This window comes from Saccostrea echinata, unplaced genomic scaffold (assembly GCF_033153115.1).
Source record: "Saccostrea echinata isolate AGI-Se365-2 ecotype Australia unplaced genomic scaffold, CSIRO_AGI_Sech_v1 ptg000014l, whole genome shotgun sequence".
Taxonomy (NCBI): Eukaryota; Metazoa; Mollusca; class Bivalvia; order Ostreida; family Ostreidae; genus Saccostrea; species Saccostrea echinata.
In genome coordinates, this window is record NW_026889763.1 from 8,816,975 (window position 1) to 8,838,872 (window position 21,898).

At 34.0% G+C, this 21,898-nt stretch overlaps 4 protein-coding genes across 4 annotated transcripts in view; 2 read left to right on the forward strand and 2 right to left on the reverse strand.

Annotated features, from left to right (window-relative positions):
• LOC133186719 (tumor protein p53-inducible protein 11-like) overlaps window positions 1–21,898 on the forward strand; it is a 120,319-nt gene that overhangs the window by 97,892 nt on the left and 529 nt on the right. The gene's annotated exons all lie outside the window — the stretch shown is intronic.
• On the forward strand, window positions 847–2,973 carry LOC133186715 (uncharacterized). Its single transcript, XM_061321986.1, has 2 exons — window positions 847–932; window positions 2,039–2,973. The coding sequence occupies exon 2, from the start codon at window positions 2,049–2,051 to the stop codon at window positions 2,811–2,813; it is 765 nt and encodes a 254-aa protein (XP_061177970.1). The 5' UTR covers window positions 847–932; window positions 2,039–2,048; the 3' UTR covers window positions 2,814–2,973.
• Window positions 3,337–5,668, reverse strand: LOC133186716 (uncharacterized). The gene is made up of 4 exons (XM_061321987.1): window positions 5,576–5,668; window positions 4,619–4,751; window positions 4,427–4,535; window positions 3,337–4,205 (listed from the first exon to the last, which is right to left on the reverse strand). The coding sequence occupies exons 1-4, from the start codon at window positions 5,601–5,603 to the stop codon at window positions 4,104–4,106; spliced, it is 372 nt and encodes a 123-aa protein (XP_061177971.1). The 5' UTR covers window positions 5,604–5,668; the 3' UTR covers window positions 3,337–4,103.
• On the reverse strand, window positions 10,427–15,243 carry LOC133186720 (uncharacterized). The gene is made up of 7 exons (XM_061321996.1): window positions 15,078–15,243; window positions 12,825–12,964; window positions 12,612–12,731; window positions 12,401–12,514; window positions 11,886–12,247; window positions 10,814–10,972; window positions 10,427–10,723 (listed from the first exon to the last, which is right to left on the reverse strand). Exons 1-7 carry the CDS (start codon window positions 15,206–15,208, stop codon window positions 10,553–10,555), a joined length of 1,197 nt encoding a protein of 398 aa, XP_061177980.1. The 5' UTR covers window positions 15,209–15,243; the 3' UTR covers window positions 10,427–10,552.

The window sequence follows — 21,898 nt, forward strand, 5'->3', positions numbered from 1 at the left end:
TGGAAACGATGCTCTTCAGATCTATGGACAGCATTTTTTTGCCTCTTAACGTTAAGTGGTCTGCCTCTTCTGAACGCTTTTTGTAACTAACGTTCTGCATTCCCTTGGCACCGACAACGACACCATTAAAACCGTCGAGATTATCAAATTTACCGAGTATGGATGTTTGATATCAACCATAAATCACGTTTGTCTTTATCGTGGCAGACTGATGTGAAGCTTCCGTCCCTGGTCGATAATCTTCAAGCAACTGGTTCAGCTGAATTTTAGCTACAATGCACTTTTCTCGTTTCATTTTACATGATTGCTTTTTATGTAATTAAAAAAACAAAACAAACAAAACATCGACATTCCGAAAATGGGTTTCTAGAAATTGGGTGTTTTATCTGAATATCCACAAAATACCTCTTCCAATCAATTGATAAATAAATTACATGATTCAAAAATTAATTGCAGATGAAACAGAGAGTGTTCTGTTGAAATATAATACAATTATTTTTCGAATTTTCCTTAAAAAAAAATTAATTACAAATTCAAATAAATGATCAAAATTCCTTTTTACATAAAAAATATACTATACTTTTATATGTAAAAGGAAAATAAAACAAGAATGAGGAGAACAAAAATCAGCAAACAATGCTCTCTGAAATTAAAATATTGGAATCCGCAAATTAACTAATAATATTGAAATATTCTGAGTAAACATGTGAATGTGAAATAGGATTAGAGTAACTGAGAAACAAAAGTTTGGTTTGGAGTGGAGCCAGTTTCATCAGAATGTAATAATATTGATTCGGTAAGTTGTCCTAATCCCCCAGGTCTCTTTACGTGTGATTACAGGGCGTGTTCCCGGAGGTCGTGGGTTATACAGTCAAACAACTTCCCTGAGTCTCCAAAAACACTTGATACTGGCTTAAACAACAACAAACAAGGTAAATAATTTACTCTTATACAATTTGCAATATTTTTATTTGTACGTATTCATTGAAATGTGTATATATCTATTGGAAGATTTTTTGCTAATATATTAAAGCAAATTGAAATACATGTTTATATATAAAACAACTATTTTGCATTTTCTTTCATTTAGTTCCCTTAAGATTGAAAAATACAAATGTACATATATATCTATTTTTCATTAAAGTGTATAAAAACTTCCTCCAACCCCTCGAAATTTAAATCCTGTGACAAAGCAATCAAAATTCAGGAAAAATCGAATTTGAACAAAGTACTTGAATTAAAATCAATTATCGTCGTAAACAATTTGATATAAAATATGTTATATGGCAGATATGTATATTATAGTATTTATTTCTGAAAATGCGGAACAACGTATACTGTCGTGATTCATATATTATTTTCTCATTGCAAAAGTTCTCCCTCTCTGAATTCGGTTTTATTACAGTTTTATGCTAATTGTAATATGTTAACATATACGGGGAAAGCGAATTCCCACAGCATGACCGATGGATAGCGAGTTTTATTGCCCTGGGTTGTTACGTCCCACTTTCCTTCGTCAAATATAAGTTTTGTGAGAACTGTGACTGTGTGTTTCTTTTTCATCGAAAGTCAATAAACTGTAGTCATTTGAAAAATTAAAATGTCGTAATTTTCTTCAAGTTCATTTGAAAAAAAATTATCGTAACAAATAAATACGTTTTAAAAAAAATGTCATGACGAAATTATAATTTCTTGAACAAACGAAATCTATAGCCTATTCAGGACTGGTCTGGAAAAAAATGGGAATGTGCAGGTCTAGAGAAAGAGACGGAAACAAAACAAAAGGGGGGTGGGTGAGGTGGGGGTGGGTTCGTAAAGCCTTATATGTATGGTTTATTCTACTTTCTGTTTTATGTTGCTTAAATTGTCAGAAAAGGAATGTTCTTTACTTTGTGGGAATCATATTCAAGGTTACAACATTTACGGGCGATTGTATACGGGTTGGGGAGGGTATTTCGTTCAAATCTACCACTTATTATTTGAATAAACTTTTCACAAAATCCTATTAAATTCTTTGGTGTCATTTACTCTGTTTCAGCAATAGCAACATGGCAAATGTTCTGGATCTTGAGGACATTGTCAAAACTTGGGCCTGGACGAATTTCCTGAAGGTTCGCTCCAAAGAAAATAGCAAGCTCCGTCTGGAGGATGTACAGATGAACGTCAACTGGTCACGTGTTCGATTCGTCACGGAGAAGCCGGAGTACGAAGACAAAGTAATGGTGGATGTTCCCAAAGCTCAAGTTGTGTTCAGATCAACATATCACAACAACACAGAGAACGAACAAGAGCATTCCTTCCAAACCGAGAGAACAACATCTTGTGTAAGTACAACGAGCATAGAGAAAGGATTTACCAAGGGATTTAATGTGGAACTGAAGCTAGGACTTCCGGAGGAAGTGGCCGAGATTACAGCGGGATTTGGAAGAGAAGTGAATATGCAAACAGGATTTGAGGATACATGTGAAAATTCCCTGACCTGGGCTGTAAATAGCACAATTAAGGTCAAGGGTAACCATTCCGCGACGGCGGATCTTGTGGTGCGGGAAAATGATTTTAGTGCCAAGTATAAAATGTTAGTGAAAATTCGGGGAATTGTGATTGTGTCTTTAACGAATTTAAAAGACAATAATTCGTTTATTCAGTCCTTTGAAGGTGATTTTTCCCAGATAATGAAAGACGAGCAAAAGAAAGGCACGACTGGGTTTACTATAGAAGAGAGAACTGTGAACTGGCTTATTGAGGGTACTTGTAGCTTCCGATTCGGGGTGGAGCAACAAATTAAACTCAAAGAGGAACCGCTTAACAACTAAATGATGAAGGGGAGAGTCTCTGTGGAGGAGACATAAGACTGGACATATTTATTCTCCGTGAAAGGTTGATAAATAGGCTTAATCGCCGGTATCTATTTAATATGATTGATTATGTACACACCATTTAGTCATGTATACTTGATAAACGAAATTCCTGAAATGTTTAATTTTGAAGATGATTTACTACGTGACCTTTAATTTTCATAGTTAGATAAATTGGTCTATTTTAGACAATTAATTTATTGGGTATTCAAATCAAACTATGAATCATCAACCCGCTGTACAATATGATGGAATATATATAGTTGATATATTGGCCTGCAAAGTCTATGGACACTTGATTTCTTGGGTATTATTCAAACCAAACTATGATCACCATAAATCAGCAATCTGGTATAGAATATGATGGAGTATATTATACATCAAGATTTAAACATGTACGACATGTTTTGTAAAACAAAAAATAACTTAACCTATATAGTTACTATTTACAAGAGACAATAACAACCATCAGATACAAGAAACTAATGTGAATTTTATTTTTGAAAGATCGCAGTATCAACTAGTAGATTATTACAGATCTATATTTTGGGTAAAAAGAGTCATATAAAGTTATCAACATACAAATGCTTTTTATATGAAAATCAAAGAATCTGTAACACATTTATTCATATACAACATAAAAATGTATAACCTTATACATTAATTTCAACATTATTGCACAACTAAAGGATATCTACTGATAAACAGTAATATTAACTATATATATATACAATGTAACAAGAATTAATGGATTTAATCTTCTCAAAAAATAATAAAGTAAGTGTAAAAAATATTTTTCCAAGGAAACCTAAAAGTGACTAAAACACGTCCTTTTACATCTTTGTTTCTTTGTCAGCTGTTTTATCATCACATAAAGTAAAAACCTTTTATAATATTTGCCTATATATGTATCTGAAACTCTTCCTAACTAATGACAACCTCCCAAGTCATCATATATCATAGGTAACATAGGAACATTTTTTTTATGATGTATAAAAAGGACTTAAAACATTCAAGCATTCAAGTCTTTAAATGAAAGAAGGTGATTCTAGGTGTTGCAAAGCTATAGCAAAATATGAAAGGCATCAAAAGTAAATATTGCTATGTGCATATTTCACTACAGCATATCAGTTGATAAGTACAGTACTTCTGTATTAAATCTCTGTTGGAAATATCAGATCAAGTACTGAATGTTTACAAACAAGCCTGCAGCACATGACTGAATACCCTCCCCTGCCCTCTCTGGGCCTAGGCATCCGGGTCCTGATCCAGTCCACACTTTGAGAGCTGCACAGCCCAGGAACTCTCTTCTTTCTTCTTCAAATTAAGAATTACCTGCCCCTTTTTATACTGAAAAAGGAAAAAGCAGTAGACTTTAATAGAAGAAATGACAACTCATAAATTAATTTATTGCATGTCCATTATGATTCATAAAAATGATTTGTACATGTATCTGAGTTAAAGAATAGATTCAATAAAATTAGTTTTCCTATGGCTATTAATTGGTAAGACAAGGCCTTACAAATTAAGCTGTTAAATAACAAATTTTGGAAATTGATACTTTAATTTACCTCTGGTTTGCAATTAGGCTCAATGTCCCCAGGCAGTTTGTTGGCTTTATATTCATACTTGATTACCTTTCCGCCCTTTTCTTCTATTTCAGCAGTGAACTGTAAACTCCTACAAACATACATAATATTTACATAGACCTTGTGCAATGTCTACAGTCTGCGCAATGAATTAAGAAAGATAACTCCTAATACCTTGTCTCTGGTTTAACTTCTACTTTACAATTTTTGCTGGGTTCCTTAGCCCCAAACACTTTTGTTTTTAGAGTGAGTTCTGGTACAATTACAACAACACGGACCGTGGTCAGGTCAATCTCTTCAGCAGCAACTAGAAATATAAAATCAAATAATTTCAAAATTATTGCTTTAAACTGTAAAGTTAACATGGTTAAAACTGTTCAAGATCTCTTACATGTAAAAACCACTATTCGGTATTATTAAAATCATGCTATTGATCATCCCAAAATTAATTTCATCTCCCAGACATGCTTTTTAATTTCTAATTATAAATTCTCTAGCAGAATAAACTGCATTTTAAAACTTTTCAGACTTTCATTCCCTCAAGTGTCAGCGTTGTCCATGCTCCAACTTTGGAGGCATTTAAAGAGGCTGGGGTGTGTGGCCATTTTTAGACTATATTGATCTCCTTTAGAAGAAGAGCTCCATATGAAGATTTAGAAAATGATCAAATTTTAAAACTAAAATTTTTGAAATTTTTCTTTGCCAAATGATAGTTGACAGCTTAAGATATCATATCTAAAAAATTAAGTTAAATCTGGTGGTTAATTTGTGATTAATTTGTTGACCCCCCAGCCTCCTTAAGGAGCAGCTGCACCAACTCAATCCACATACCATCTAGAATAGTGCTGCGTTTTTAACTGTACATATGGGGCACTTTTATCTTTTAACTTGTGAATATTTTGATTTTAACGGCACGCTTCTGCTGGGTATGCGGAGCAAATAAAGTCTGCGATAATACTCCAGAGAAGGTTTGCAGTTACTTGGAAGAAGAAGTGTGTACTCTGATTAACCAGTGCAAACTTGCACATTCTCCACCAGGGCGTGTCCCTTAAGCTTACTTTGGTGTATGTGATTATTATCAGTGAGCATATGGTTCAAAATATATTTCAGTTATCAACAATACATTGTTACCTGTGGGGATCCTAGTATCCGTTGCCATGCTGCACCTTTTTGGGGTAGATGCACACAAAAATGCGTAAACTACCAAAAGTGAAAATACAGACTAAAAGGAAAACCATGCACGTATTCTTTTCCGGAAGGCGAGGGTGTATGTATTACATGTACATATGCTGGCAATGGCGGATTTATAGAGGGATGGGATACCCCCCATTTACAAAAAGGTTACATGTGTATAAATATACAGGAAAAAGTCATTATATTAAAATCTGCGTATATCAATGAATCGTAAAAAAAAGTACGTTGATATAACGTTAGATATATAAAATACAAGATTTCTTGTAAAAGCATGCAGCATTTCAATATCACAGGAGAAATGGTTTCCTTAATCATTTCCACAATAGATACCTGCCATCACTTTCTTGAAACAAAAAATAAATAAATAAATAAATTTAAAAAGAATATAAAAATCTAAAGACATTTTTGTACTATTTAAACTGCTAAAGATTTCAATCTACTTGTCTCAGAAATTCTTTTAAACGCCTCCAGGAACCTCGATCGGAAAGTAAGGAAGCATGATTTTTTTAACAGGTAAAATCGATGGTCGTTGATCGGCAAGAATTAACTACACTTTCTCTCCCTTTGCCGATGAAGGTAATTTCTTAGGAGAAATCAATCGAGAAATAGTTTTTCGTGCACAATAAATATATACTTTTTTCAATGGGTGGTACTGTATCTTTTCTGGTCTTCCATCCCAATTTTTCAGATCTGCAGCTAGGCTTAAATACTACCGATTAACATTGGTTAAGCAACATACAAATTAATCAATCAATCCCATTGTGGGACGTGGAGACCGGTCCTTCGGATGAGACCGTATATAAACCGAGGTCCCGTGTCGCAGTAGGTGCTGGCACGAAAAAGATCCCTCACTGCTCAATGGCCCTAAGTGCCGAGCATACATGTAGGTCAAAATTTGCAGCTCTCCACCGGCAAGTTGTGGCGTCTCCATATGAGGGAAAAATTCTCGAGAGGGACATTAAACAACAAACAAACACAGGCGCAGATCCAGGAATTTTTCCACGGGGGGGGGGGGGCACCAAGTCAAAATAAAATTTCCAACCCAAAAATTTCTTGTCAACCAAAAAAAAAAAAAAACAAAAAACAAAAAACAAACAAACAAACAAACCAAAAAAAAAAAAACAACAAAAAACCAAAACAAAACAAAAAACAAAACAAAAAAAAAAAAAAAAAAAAAAAAAAAAAAAAAAAAAAAAAAAAACACCCCCCCCTAAATTCCCTTCCTTATCCAGAAAATTACCTGACAAGCAAAAAAACAAAAAAAAAACAAAAAAAAACAAAACAAAACAAAACAAAACAAAAAAAAAACAAAAAAACAAAAAAACAAACAAACAAAAAAAAACAAAAAACAAAAAACAAAACAAAACAAAACATCCCCCCACGTAAAATCCATTCCCCAGACGTGAAAAACTCCTATTTCGTAGTGGTGATGGTGGGTACAAGTTTTCTAGGGGGGGGGATCCAAAGTGATTTTTTATTTCCTCACTATATACTTTTAATACCTCTGCAAATTCAAGGGGGCGGGGGATCCGGACCCCTCCCCCTCCCCCTCTAGATCCGCGCATGAAACAAACAATCAAACCAATCAATTATGATCAATGTCCAAGACTACGCTTTATGTCTTGGTGTACTGTCATGAAGTCTCGTTGTCTACGGAATGCAGTACAAAAAAAGGGGGTGGACTATTTGTGGAATGGCAGTTCTTTCTGATATTCTTACCATCAATTAATTAAAACAAGAGGCACATGGGCCACACTGCTCACCTGAGCACATTGGCTAGAAAAAAGCAGAAATCAGTTCAGTATTGAAAAGTTTTCGTGGGGGAGGGGGGACTTAAATTTTCACTACCTCAGGATGCTTCTATATAATATAACTAATCATGGCTTTGCTGCTCTTGAGCAGAAGAATTTTAAAGACTTTTTCCGTATGTATTCCCATGTGAAACTCTGATCGCTCATTGTAGCCCCACCCATTATTTGAGCAAATTTGAATCTACACTACTTGAGGATGCGTGTATAATAATATGACTAATCTAATATTATAACTGAAACTTTGACCCTCTATTGTGCCCCCAACCCCGTGGGGGGGGGGGAGGGGGTCATATAATTTGAACAAACTTGATTCTACGATACCTAAGGTAACCGTTGCTTCTGTATATATACGACCAATAATGGCTCAGTTGTTCTTGAGAAGAGATTTTTAAAAGATATTTCCTATGTAAGGTGTATGATAGGTTCTTAGAAGGGATATATAGGTTTTCCTTTTACTTTGTCTGAGTTAATGATTGGAATTATTATGAAGACCGCTCTGTCTGAGGTACATCACACAGTACTTAAATTTTTCTCTTATCTAGAGACGTGGACTGGGTAAGGTATTACTTGCACCGTTTTTATCCCCTAGGTTCCTACTGATAGATAAGGACAGGGTTTCTCAATCTTCTTCAGATTTACTACACCCAGCACTTAACATCAATTCCCTAAGATACTTGTCACTGGTGCTTATATACTTTTATTTTGCTCTTACCCTTAACTTCTCTATTGTCGATTCAACGACCAACTTATTCAGCTAGCTTATGAATGCCTGACTTTCCTAAAACTTTGTCCTATATAGCCTTTGTCTATAGATTGAAGGTCAAGGTATTTATACATTTTAAGATGAAATATATGGAGATAACGTACAGTATTCAAGCTCAAAAGTCCATTAAACAATACAAAACAGGAGCAGTACAAACACGGACCTCCAAAACATCAGAGATGGGATCAGATGCCATGGAGGAGTGAGCATCCCCTGTCGACCAGTCACACCCGCTGTGTGCTCCTTGTCATGATCGGGGAATAACGGAAAAATCCGTCGACAATTCAGTGTGTAAATAATGACCTTAGGCTAACAATTGGTATGAAAAACGTCAGTCAGCATTAGACTCAATGACTCAGTCTAAAATATTTACATTTGCTGTGTTTTTCTACTAAGCCTACTGTGAAATTGATTTGAAAACCATTTTTGTGTATACATACTCACGCGTAGAAATATACACGGAGAAACTCGCCCTAAAGTGACGTCACAATGAGGCTACAGAGACGTTAATAAAAAATGACGATATAGGGCAGGGAGAAATTCAAACATTGAGTATAAATTTGGTGCATTTAAACATGTAAAATGTAAATATAAGGAATGTTTTTAAGTTTAGTGTGAATTATTGGTGTGTAAATCACACAGACTTGCACGTAGGCATATTTTTCATGAAGCGCTAGCGCGCTTCATGAAATATGCCTACATGACAAGTCTGTGTGATTTACACACCAATAACTCACACAAAACTTAAAAACATTCCTTAATTGAAATATAGATATGATGCGAAAAGTGAGGTCCTTGGTACCGTGGGACAGACTATAGTCAATACCAAGGGTTGCCAGAAATCTTCAATACGTTTTACTCAAATGCCCCTTAACCATTACACCTATATATTCCTATGTAAAACTTTGACCCACTGTTGTGGCCCCGCCCTACCCCCAGGGGTCATGATTTGAACAAACTTGAATCTACACTACCTGAGGATACTTCTGAACTAAAATGACTAATAATGGCTTAGCTGTTCTTGAAAAGAAAACTTTTAAAGATATTTCCTATATATTCCTATTTAAGACTAATTTGGCCCCTGTTGTGTCTGCGCCCAACCCTTAGGGATCATGATTTGAACAAACTTGAATCTACACTACCTGAGGATACTTCTATATTAATATGACTAATAATGGCTAAGCTGTTCTGGAGAAAAAGGTTTTTAAAGACATTTCCTATATATTTCTATGTAAAACTTCGACCCCTTCACCCAAGGATGCTTTGTGGCAATTGTGGTTGGATTTGGCCCAGTGGTTCTTGAGAAGAAGTCGAAAATGTGGAACGTTTACAGACGACAGACGGACGCCGGACGGCTCAGACGACAGACGGACGCCTTCGGCTCAGGTGGGCTAAAAAATGGTCGGGTAAATAATGTTTTTGATATGTTTATTAAGGTGTTGATGGCCTCCCATCGTTTTCTATGTCCCGATATTCTCTTGTTGAGTGAACCCTTTGTTTCTCCTACATAAATAAGTCCATATATGTAATATGACGACGACTGCATTTAATAATTTTTTTTTATTCTATAGACAACTTTTGAAAATTTACAACTCAGATTTTCACAAGTTTCAGTGTGAAAACTTTGTCTCCTGAAGTTATCAAAATATCACAGGCTCTACTTTTTGTAAACACAACGCATAGAGTCCGAAGAGGAATCGTCAAAAACATCACTTATTAAACGTTACAGAACTGAGGACGCATCTTCGATGTGTAATACAGGTATGCTTGTTTATCAAAGTAAGATAAGATCGTTGGTAAAGTAAGTAAGATCGTTGGGTACGATTTTGTCAAAACGTCTGAAATCAATGTGCATTAAAATAACTTCCACAAAACCATTGAAGTGGCTGGTACTATCTTGCCTTTCACCCGGTCAAACAAATGAACAAACAGATAAGGTTCAGCAATTTCCTCACCAGTTTATATATATATCCACTCACCGCCCGACTTAGTTGATAAACATTTTTAAAAATTGAAAAATAAATCATATATATATATATATATATATATATATATATATATATATATATATATATATATATATATATATATATATATATATTTCTGTTATACAATACAAAATGGAAGACAACTGCTTAATTATTAAAAAATTAATCATTTATTTCCAAAAAAAATTATGCTGATTAAAAACAAAAACTAAAACTGAATTTTTTTTATATAATCATAAGGCAAGATGATAATACAGAATGAATGGAAAAAAGGATGATAGAAAAACTGCAAAATAATATCAGAACGACAATAGGAAGTAAAATACTAGAACGGTCTGGAGGACAAGAAGCTCTAGCTTTTCCTGGATAACTGAAGTAGAATATCCGTTAGTTTCTCGTAATCACTAATCTCATTGTAAATATTGGCGGAAAGTCTCAAGTAAAGCTCACCCTGAACAGGGTAAACTGCACAGTTGATTTTGTGTTTCTTCATGATATCCATGTAAAGATTTTCTGAACCTTTCTAAAAAATGAATTTTTAATTTTAGATTGACAAGACTACATGTGTATCAATATTTTATTACCAACTTTAGCAAATATTTTTTTTTCTTACCCAAGTTTTATCATAGCCTTCACATTCCGGTAACAATACAAGTCTCATTCCGGGAGCTTCCATTGACTTCGGGATCTGCAGCACCTCTGTACCTAGTCTCTCTGCTATCAACTCACTGGCTTTATCCAAGAGGTTTCTCGTGTAGTTGTTAATCTTTTCCTAGACAAGTATACTAGTATTTGAAGAAATCCAGGAGATTTGACACTTTATGTGCGCAAGATCACAGGCTCCTGAAGTGTGGATCGATAGCCCCCCCCCCCTTTTCAATAAAAAAAGGTAAAAGCTTATAATTTTTCAATAATATAATCACATCCATATGTCGTTCTATGCAAGCAGATTGTACCTTTTCTTATTTAGAGAATGGTCTTATACGGTATAATAAAAATACACAAAGTAAGAAACGGGGGGTTCCCTGCTTCGAGACATATTTCCAAGGTAATAACAGTGTTACCTATCATAATTTTACAAGCACTCTGTCAAGGAGATGTTCTTCTACTAATCTCTTTAACCTAAACCCCATCATTAGTGTTTTATGTGTCCTAATCGGACGATTTATTAATCGGACACATACAATTTTCTCCATTGACAGCTTTGAAGGAGGTTTTGGAGTTCGCACATCCGTCTCGCTTTATCTGATTGGTTAACAGTGATACATTTAAATCTTTGACCAATATTACCTTGGAAATATGTCTCGAAACAGGGATCCCCCCCACCCGTTTGTTTACAAATTTTGTTTTTTACCTTGTGTATTTTTATTATACCGAACAAGGCCATTCTCTAAACGTAAGAAAAGGTACAATCTGCTTGCAAAGAACGACATATGGATGTGATTGATGGGGAAATTTTTATATTATTGAGAAATTATAAGCTCTTAAATTTTTTTTATTAAAAAAAGGGGGGGGGCTATCGATCCACACTTCAGACGCCTGTGCGCAAGATAGCACTACCGAAATACCTTGTTTGACAGACTTCAATGGAGTTTATAATATCCATTAATTACACCTCTGTCATTCAATTAATTCAGCAATAATGGTTAGAAAGTTTTCGACATTCACAAAAACCCATAACTTACCCTCCCTCCCACATCATGATAAAACTTTATAGACTCTGGTAACAAAAAATACGGAATGTCGTCACGTGTTCCCTGTGTACAAAATTCCTTCTGAAAACCCTTTTTGTACATATGTGACGTCACAAGAGGAGTGCACCAATCCTGATGATCCTTATGAATCCAGAGAAACGCACATCCTCTTGGAGTATACACCCACTTATGGAAGTTTCCTACGTAAAAATCAGGACTGAGTTCTTCAAGGTTGATCTCTACTTGGCCTGGTGCATGAGCGCCGTCAATTAAAACCATAACGCTTCTCTTTCTGCATTCTGAAATCATTTCTTTCAACGGTAACTTTAGTGCCGTTGGACTGGTGATGTTATCTGAAAAGAAATGCCTCAAATTGCTAACAAACAAATAGAATATTTTCATTATTTCATATATAAGTATAATATATATAATGTACTGTCATCTTGAAAGTATACCAGAAGCCTTTGATTATGTATATAATACCATTATAATGTTTTACATCATACCTAACACTACAAGTTTGATTTTGGGATGTTCGGCCAGATATGACGTCATACTTTTAACCACCTCCATTTCATCTCTAATAGGGAAGCGTATGTCGAACTGATGAATATGTCCTCCTGAGTGTCGAAAATGGGAAAAATGAAATAAGAGACTATCAAAATACTAGTAATTTAAATACTAGTATATGCAGCATTCAATATATGATGAACATACCTGTCGAAAACTCGGCTACCTTCCGACAAGCGTATTCAACTGCTTTGTATGTATATACAGTAGCCAAAATCTCATCAGTTTTCGTCCATGGGAACGCTTTCAAGACAGAGTTCACTCCTGCAGATGAAAGGTTTTAATTGATGTATACATAAATTTATATTTATTCTTATAACTTACAATTGAATAAATATGTATAATAATGGTTCTTATCTGTTGTGGCATTTTGTACAAGAACCAGATTTCCTGGATCCGCCCTCAGAAATTGGGCTGCTGCTTCTATTGCCTTCCTGTATAATCGCGGGGTTTCATCCCGGAAGAACATTCCTGTATTATCGTTCTGGGTATCCAGTAATCTAAGCATAGTTGTTAAACATATATTGTTTTAATTTTTGACTTTTTTTAAAAAACAATTTATTATATTATATAACAGTTGATTAAAGTATAAACACTCTTAAGTGAAGCTTCTTTTCTGTTCAAAACATACATTTGTCCTCATTTGGATGGTTTGTCTTTTTATGTATAAAATATGTATAGACCTGTGCATGTTACATTTGGATTTGGTAATGTTATTATTTTTCTTTGACGCTAGCTACATGTTAATGAGAAATTATAAATGTAGGTATTGTCATGCTAAGTCAAACGCTTGGAACAGTCACTGGCACATATTTTTTACAAAATTGGATTCAACAGGCTGTAATACAATCAACATCCTATAATGTTATCAACATCCTATAATGTAATCAACGGCCTATATCGTCAATAAAACATCCAAATATGAAACAGATGTGACAGACTGGGATATATCAAGTTGACATATGAATGGAAGTAACTATTGATAATTAATAATTATGATTTTGAATTTTAATTGTGTGCTAAGAGCACAGCACTATAGGTCTAATAAAAAGAAAACATGTAATGTTGTTAGATAAATTTTGATTGGGTGTTTGTTTAGTGTTAATCAGAAAAATAATCAAGAAAAATACCCGTTGAGACCCAAACCTCGATATCAATCTTTGTATCAATCTGTTGGGATGGGGGTAATTTTTCAACGGGGGTCAATTTCTTATATAGGTTGCACATGTAGAAAACTGACTCATAGGGTTTTTTTTTACAAAAAAATCTTACATTTTTCTTCGGCTAGGGGGGTCGTTTTACCCCCAGTAATTTTTCTACGGAATTTATTATTCATCTTTACACATGCAGTCACTCGTTGCGTTTAAAACAGTGAATGTGCGACATTTTAATCCGAGGGAAAATAAAATGTAATCAACAGCCTATAATGTAAACAGCAGTCTATAATGTAATCAACAGTCTGTAAAGTAATCAACAGTCTATAATGTAATCAACAGTCTGTAATGTAATCAACAGTCTATAATGTAAAACAATGAGGCACCGTTTTAATATTTTTAAGGTATTTTCTGATATCACAAAATAATTTTTTAATATCAGAAATTGGAATTTTTTATATCAAAAAAATCATTTTCTGATATCAGAAAATATATTTTTTGATATAAAAAATAAACGAGATTTTTTGATATCAAAAATTCGAATTTCTGATATCAAAAAATCATTTTTTGATATCAAAAATAAATTCGAATTTCTGATATCAAAAAATCATTTTGTAATATCAAAAATTCAATTTTTTTCACAAAATTAATTTTTTGATATCAGAAATTCAACAAATAACAGTGTTGAAGCTCATACGGATAATTAATTCTCCCCAAGATTGTTTTCAAAGAAGTATGGGTTCACAATTCAATTTCTTGATATCAGAAAATGATTTTTTGATATCAAGAAATCGAATTCTTGATATCAAGAATTATTTTTTGATATCAAGAAATATTTTTTGATATCAAGAATTCGAATTATTGATATCAAGAATTTTTTTTTTTTTTTGATATCATAAAATACCTCAAAAATATAAAAATGGCGCGTCATAAAAAACAGTCTGTAATGTAATCAACAGTCTATAAATTAATCAACTAACTGTAATATAATCTACAGTCTAATAAGTAATCAACAGCCTGTAATGTAATCAACATTCTATAATGTAATCAACAGTCTAATAATGTAATCAATTGCCTGTAATGTAATCATAAGTCTATAATGTAATCAACAGCCTATAATCAAAAGTCTATAATTTAACCAAAAGTCTGTAATGTAATCATAAGTCTATAATGTAATCAACAGCCTATAATGTAATCAACAGTCTAATATATTTGCGAGAAAATTTGTTCAATATCTGATTGACAACACTGCTTAGTTAATCATAATTCATTTAATTACAATTGAGATTTCTCTTCCCGTTTCACTTTACAGTTAGACGGCAGTAACAATTCATCATTAAGTAAAACAAAATCTTTGATCAAGAAAATGTTAATATAAAAAGACAGTGAAAATGGAAAATCGCAGCAAAATTTGACGTTGACCCTGACTATCATACACATAAACTGTAGAATTGCTTACTGTTTTTGCTTTTCCCTTATTATCACAGGAACTTCTCCATACGCTCCGTGATTTACATAAGTAAACCCCTCCTCAAAATGAAAACACTGTTTTTTCATAGCTGCACCGAAGTCGACCTTAGAAAGATCCATTATTGGAAGATGAGGACAGTTTTATCAGCAGGATTGTTGTAGACAATTTAGGGGTCTTCGTATGACTCTTCTCACTGAACCTGGTCTCGTGTGAATGCTGGAATACGTTCTGAACAATATAGAATACCTGTTTCTATCCGCGACACGTTTGTAACAACAAAAGGGGTGTTGATTCTGATACATGTACGAGTACACATACCCTTATCTTACTGATTTATGTGTTAACTGGTCAGGTACACATGTGATTGGCGGATTTAAAATATGCAGTGTCAAAGTGCCGTAAGTAGGACAAATTTATCTACATGCCTAAAATAATGCAATGGTCCAGGTTAAATCATTGATGACTGGACACCTAGAGATCTTGGCAATCCAGGTACTAATTTACAGCAACTTTAAAATGTACGAGGGTTGTCCATATCAAAGTTCGTGTACAATGACGTTTTTGTCCAAATAAAGATACTTATTGTATACCAAATATATGTGTTGTAAAAATTCAAGTCAGAATAGTTTGGATTTGATTGTTTGAACTTACATTTTTGTAAAAATTGCGATCTTTTAAGGTCACAGATAGTGCACATGGCCCAAGGTTAAAATGCCATAATTTTTGAGATAAAGTTTTCTGATTTAAATGATAATTTTCTTTATAAAACAAGTCAAATTTTAATAAATATTAAATGTAACACAGATTAAACTGCTATCGTCATTTTCTGATATATTAAGTAACACTTACTATACAGATACTAAAAATATTCAGAAATATAAACTATAAGAAATATGTTTCAAAAATTCACAGAAAAAGCGACGTCGGCCATTCGAACGGAACAGCTCCAGTAATAAAATTATGTTTTAATTATATGGTCGAAAGATCGCCAGAGACAAAATATTTATTCAAACAACTTGAAATAGTTGGAATATACTTAGTTCATTGATTTCAAATTAGTATATATACGATTTTTTAACGGTATTTACAATTTTGGAGACACTGTGTACAAGAAGTAGAAAACCACTGTTCTTTGATGAAAATACGCATGCGCGGATCTAGAGGGGTGGGGGTGGGTGGGTCAGGGGGTCCGGACGCCCCTGGAATTTGCAATTATAAAAAGTATATACTGAAGCAAATAAAAAATGACTTTGGAACCCCCTCCCCCCATCACCATCTTTACAAAATAGGTGTTGATCACGTTTGGGAAATGAATTTTACGGTTTTTTTGTTTTTGTTTTGTTTTTTTGCCTGTCAAGGAATTTTCTGGGTTTAAAGCATTTGGAATAGGAATTTAGGTGGGTTTTTTTTTGGGGGGGGGGGGGTAGAAATATTTTTGGACTGGGATGGACCCCCTCTGGAAAAAATTCCTGAATCTGTGTCTGATACGATATCCCTTTTCATGACGTTGTTATAAATTTCGCGCAACGTCGGACTGTAGATAACAAATACAAATATTTTTAAAATTCAATTTGACATGTCCCTATTGTTGTTCGTAACTTTGAAGTCAGTAGAGCTAATTGGTAAACTATCCACGACGGATAAGACAATTCAAGACATATCTGTGTCTTTCTGTGTGATCTTTTATGTGGAAAACTTCGCATCTATAATATTTTAACTAGATCGAAACACGGGGGGGATCTTAAATCACATTTTTAAATGTGAATTTTTAAATTTACAATTTTATTTCATTTTGTACAATTTTGGAAGACCACTAAATCATTACACTGAGACACATATATGCACATGTATATACACATGTTTAAATAATAATAGATAAAAATTAAATACATGTAAAAATGTATTTCAATTCGACCGAACGAACCAGTTGCAATTGATAATATGAAATTTTTCATTCCATTGCTCACCCTTGTTTTAATTCATTTTAATCAAAACAATTCAGAAATACGTATAAAAATCTGATAAAAAATTGACGAAGGAGGAAAAATATGAAACAACTTTATGTACCCAACAAGATGTGTTTTTGAAACATTGATGCGACTGCATGGCAGCTTATGGTAAATTTTAAGGTTTCTCAAATGCAAGTCAAACTCCAAGGTCAAGATAGAGATAAAAAAAGTTGTTACCGAAAGAAAGGACTTGTGTCAATAAATATACATTTGTACCTGTGAAATTTGAAAGCCCAAGCAGCAAAATTTATATATGACCAAGGTTAAAGTTTTTTAAATAAAGTGGGCCAAACTCCAAGGTCAAGGTCCAAAGTACAAAATTAACAGTATCCAGGGGAAGACCTTATCACACGAGAAACACATGTGAAATATAAAAGCCCTAGCACCAACTATTCAAAAGTTATGGCCAAGGTTAAAGTTTTTCAAAAGTAGGTGAAAACTCCAAAGGTCAAGAGATTAAAATTGCTGGTATCCAAAGGAAGGTCTTGTTACAAGAAATACACATGTGAAATATGAAAGCCCTATTACTAGTGATTCAAAAATGATGGCCAAGGTTAAAGTTTTTTAAAAGTGGGTCAAACTCTTAGGTTAAGGCCAAAAGGTCAAAAATATTTATACCCAAGAAAAGGTCTTATCACAATAAATACACATGTGAAGTATGAAAGCCTTCGCACCAACTGTTCAAAAGTTTTGACCAAGGTTAATGTTTGGTAAATTTTTGTAAAATTGGGTCAGACTCTAAAATCAAGGTCAAGAGGTCAAATATATATAGTTGGTACCCAAAGAAAGGTCCTGTCACAAGGAACACAAATTGAAATATGAAAGCCTTCTCTCCAACCAATCAAACGTAATTGGCAAGGTTAAGGTTTTTGCGGACAAACAGACAGACAGACAGACGGACGGACAGGGCATAAACTATATACCCCCGATATACCCCCGAATCTTCGATTACGGGGACATTAAAATAGGAGACAACTTTATGCTTTCTACATCCATGATGGACTCTCACCTGCGAGTCTGCTTCCTAACTTAGTTCTGAAGTTACAGAGAACGACATTCAAGTACATTAGATGATTTTATATGAAAAAAATATTGATACAGTAAAATACATGCACAACATCCATTAGCTATTAATTGACAACTTCTTGTTATAACAGGTGTATGACTCTATCATTTTGCACAATGTCCTTGAACTTTACATCCTGTTTTCGGCGGTACTGTCCTGCGGTTTATTTATCTTCTGTTTATCGATCTCGGTGGTTCCTTGGTTTCTATTATAGCGAATAAAAATTCTTACCACAGCAAAAAGAATACATACAATCCCAAAGCCAGCAAAAATAAGAGAGTAAGGAACACTGATGGAGCTGGAGTTGTCTTCTCCTTGTGTTGCTTTTCGAGAAGCATTCATAGCAATAAATCGAAGTAGGACAGCGAACTCAAAAGTCCCTGTGAATTAAAACATAAGAATATTTATCATTTATTGTTTCAATAATTAAATATATTTATATTTACTTTGATTCCCCTAATAAAAAGTATTAACTAATTTCAAGATTAGTGATAACTACACATATAACATACAAGACCCAATCACCAAAATCTGTTGGGCGTATGAATACAAAAACTACTTAGAAGTTACGAAAAGTCTACTTATGCATCCATGTTTTATAAAAACAAAAAGGTGAAGAGTTGTTCCTGCCACCATTAGGAATATTCCCCCTGTCACAAATATTGATGGAAATGACACTTTCTTCTTGGCATTCCACAAAAGAATCAACCAACCGACTCCACCAAGAACGACAGCAAGAAGACTCTCCATCTGTACATCCACCATTGCTGGAGAAAAGTATAATTATTTTTTTTAAATATTTATTGCCTGTTTTGTCTCTCTAAAAGAGTGTGATAAGAAGTACATATTGGTGTATTTCCTCTAACGTTATATTACGTTATTTACAATAATTTGAGATTTGTCAAAAATGGCAGTAAATCAAATCACCATATACACATTATTTAAAGAACTACAGAAAAAGTAACGAGAGAGAGAGAGAGAGAGAGAGAGAGAGAGAGAGAGAGAGTTACAGTTACAGAGCTGAAGCGCCCCATTGTTATTCTTTTCCTCATCAAGAGCTAAGTAAGATCTTGTCGAGCATTTATCAGAAACACAAGTCCTGGCATAAAAGATACTCCTCATCATGTTTTCCTACAATATTGTCAAATATATTAAATGCTTGTATTAAAGGGGATTTGTAAAATAAGTGGGTCATCCTATCTTTATTTTTCAATGAAACAAAAATGAGAAAAAGATCACCTTCTTGATCGTTTAAAATGAGATTTGAATTACCTCATCTACTATAAATCCAAGAGTTACAATGGAAACGAAACAGAAAGCTAATCCAACAGCAGACGAGAGCAAATCAAGAAACAAAGTCTTGGTCTGAGGCATCCTTGTCTTCTTTGAAAAAATAAAAAAGAAGAAAGAAAACAAACTTACAGTCCTACTGCTTTGGCTCTGGTTTAGCAAGTATATTGAATAGCCAGATGACAATCAAATAAATTCCAAAGTTAGAATACACAAGTAGTTTCTTGCTTGCAACAATGTGCAATGTGCATACTTTACAATTTCTGATATTTAACATTTTTTTTTCAAAACGAAGGGACCGTCACGGTAGCTCAGTCGGTAGAGCGCTCGCTCCGTGATCTTAAGGTCGTGTGTTCGAATCACGGCCGCGACTGACGTAAGTCGATAAAAAATAGGTAGCAACTGTTCCTTCGCCAAGCGCTCAGCACTTCGAAGTGAAAGTTGCAGGTCCTTCGGATCAGACCTTAAAAACCTACAGTAGGCGTTGGCACGATAAAGAACCCTCACTGCTCAATGGCCCAGAGTACCGAGTAAAAGTCAAAATTTGAAGCCCTTCATCGGTATATGGTGACGTCTCTATATGATCGAGTGGAAAATTCTCGAATGGGACGTAAAACAACATACAATCAATCAATCAAAACGAGGGGTAAATAAAATTTTCACAATTAAAGTTTTCAACAACTTTAACCATCATCTTTGATGCTTGAAGGTAATGTGTATTCCGTTAAAAGTGATAGTTATAGTTTATAACAATATTTTTAAGAAGAACAAAGGAAATATGTTGTAAATGTATGTCAATGTCATGAGCATAAAGGAAGTTCATACCTTTTTTCAGAATTAATATTATTCTTCATATACAAACATTGCTAATGTTAAGGAATTTTGCATTTGATTGCCATAAAAAGAAATAAATTACATTTCCCAACACAGCAAGAAAGTCGGGCTGCATTAGCTAGTGTGCCAACTTAATCAATACTAAACAGCAATGGAGTTTAATTTATTTATTATATAATCCACAAACAATAAAGTTTACTCTCAATATATTTTATCAGATCAAATCTAACATCGATTTTTTCTTCTCTTAAGACACTTCTTTATATATATATAAAGCATTGAAATCTGTTTATAATCTGTCCGAATTGAAATGAGAAATCTTGCTTTAACATAAATGAGTGATTAGAAACAGAAAAGGAGGATGAAAAAAAGCATTATCAGACAAAGAAAGAAATTAGAGGCAGAAAAGGAAGATTGGAAAATCATTGACAGACAAACAAAGAAATTAGAGACAGAAAAGGAAGATGAGAAGATGGGAAAATCAGTGACACACAAAGAAATTAGAGACAGAAAAGGAAGATGCAAAAATAAGTGACAGACAAACAAAAAAAATTCAGAGAAAGAAAAGAATGAGAAAGTTGGATTGAAAAAATTCGAAGTAAAACTCAGAGTAATAATCACAGGCGGTGCCTTTTTTGAAATTAATTTAGAATTTAAAGTGATTGACCTTCATAGATGCTTCTTAGTGTGGGATGTTTAATGTAGACCATGGTATGTGTATATTAGAAACTAATCAAAACTGCATGACATATTCCTATCACTATATTTGTTAACTAGAATGATTCATGAATTAAAATAATATCCGTAAAACATAAATACTTGTAATCTTCAGTGAGTTTTATGGTGCATTTAATAAGGTAATCTAATCCACTGTTTCAAAGAGGAAGTTTTTCCTTATTTTAGCTCGCCCGATCAGACGGTTCATAACACTTATTATTGAATTGAAAAAGGTGAAAATAACGAACACTGATGCATCTCAATAAATACATTGGACAATTTTATCAGCTGGTTGTTGAATACAGCATCATTTCATCTAAATTAAGGTGAATCATAACATTCAACCGTATTAATAACTGATAGTTATTTTCTTTAAAATATACTAGTATATTTTAAACTAAGTAGATCAAACTAAGTAGATCATGAATAAATCTTCCCGGGGACCCAAACAATACATTCAAACAATACAAATAAGGAGCAGCTAGAACAAACAAGGAACTCCAAAGCATCAAAGGTCGGATCAGGTGCCATGAAGGAGTAAGCATCCCCTGCGACCGGTCACACCCACCCTGTGCTCCTTGTCATAATCAGGAAATAACGGGAAAATCCGTAGACAATTCAGTGTAAATAACCAATACTGCCCTTGACCTATGTTATTTTACCCCCCCCCCCCCCCCCCGGAACGATAGCCTTCATCTCTCGAGCAAAAATCTGTATAAAGTATGAGATGAAATATATTTAGATAATGAACGGTGATCGATATCTCGATATCAAAAATCAACTAACAATACAGATCTGTGAATAGGGCATAAACACGGACCCCTGGAATACCAGAGGTGGGATCACATGCCTAGGAGAAATAAGAATTTCCTGTTGACCGGTCACGCTCACCG

What these genes read in the sequence shown, in the direction of transcription:
- LOC133186716 (XM_061321987.1), bottom strand. Translation starts at nt 5,603, where the DNA reads ATGGCAACGGATACTAGGATCCCCACAG. An exon ending in GGATACTAGGATCCCCACAG is followed by an intron (nt 4,752 to 5,575) that starts GTAACAATGTAT and finishes TTATATTTCTAG; the next exon opens with TTGCTGCTGAAGAGATTGAC. An exon ending in AGCCTAATTGCAAACCAGAG is followed by an intron (nt 4,206 to 4,426) that starts GTAAATTAAAGT and finishes TTCCTTTTTCAG; the next exon opens with TATAAAAAGGGGCAGGTAAT.
- LOC133186715 (XM_061321986.1), top strand. Translation starts at nt 2,049, where the DNA reads ATGGCAAATGTTCTGGATCTTGAGGACATTGTCAAAACTTGGGCCTGG.
- LOC133186720 (XM_061321996.1), bottom strand. Translation starts at nt 15,208, where the DNA reads ATGGATCTTTCTAAGGTCGACTTCGGTGCAGCTATGAAAAAACAGTGT. An exon ending in GGTAGCCGAGTTTTCGACAG is followed by an intron (nt 12,515 to 12,611) that starts GTATGTTCATCA and finishes TTCGACACTCAG; the next exon opens with GAGGACATATTCATCAGTTC. An exon ending in AATCAAACTTGTAGTGTTAG is followed by an intron (nt 12,248 to 12,400) that starts GTATGATGTAAA and finishes ATTTCTTTTCAG; the next exon opens with ATAACATCACCAGTCCAACG.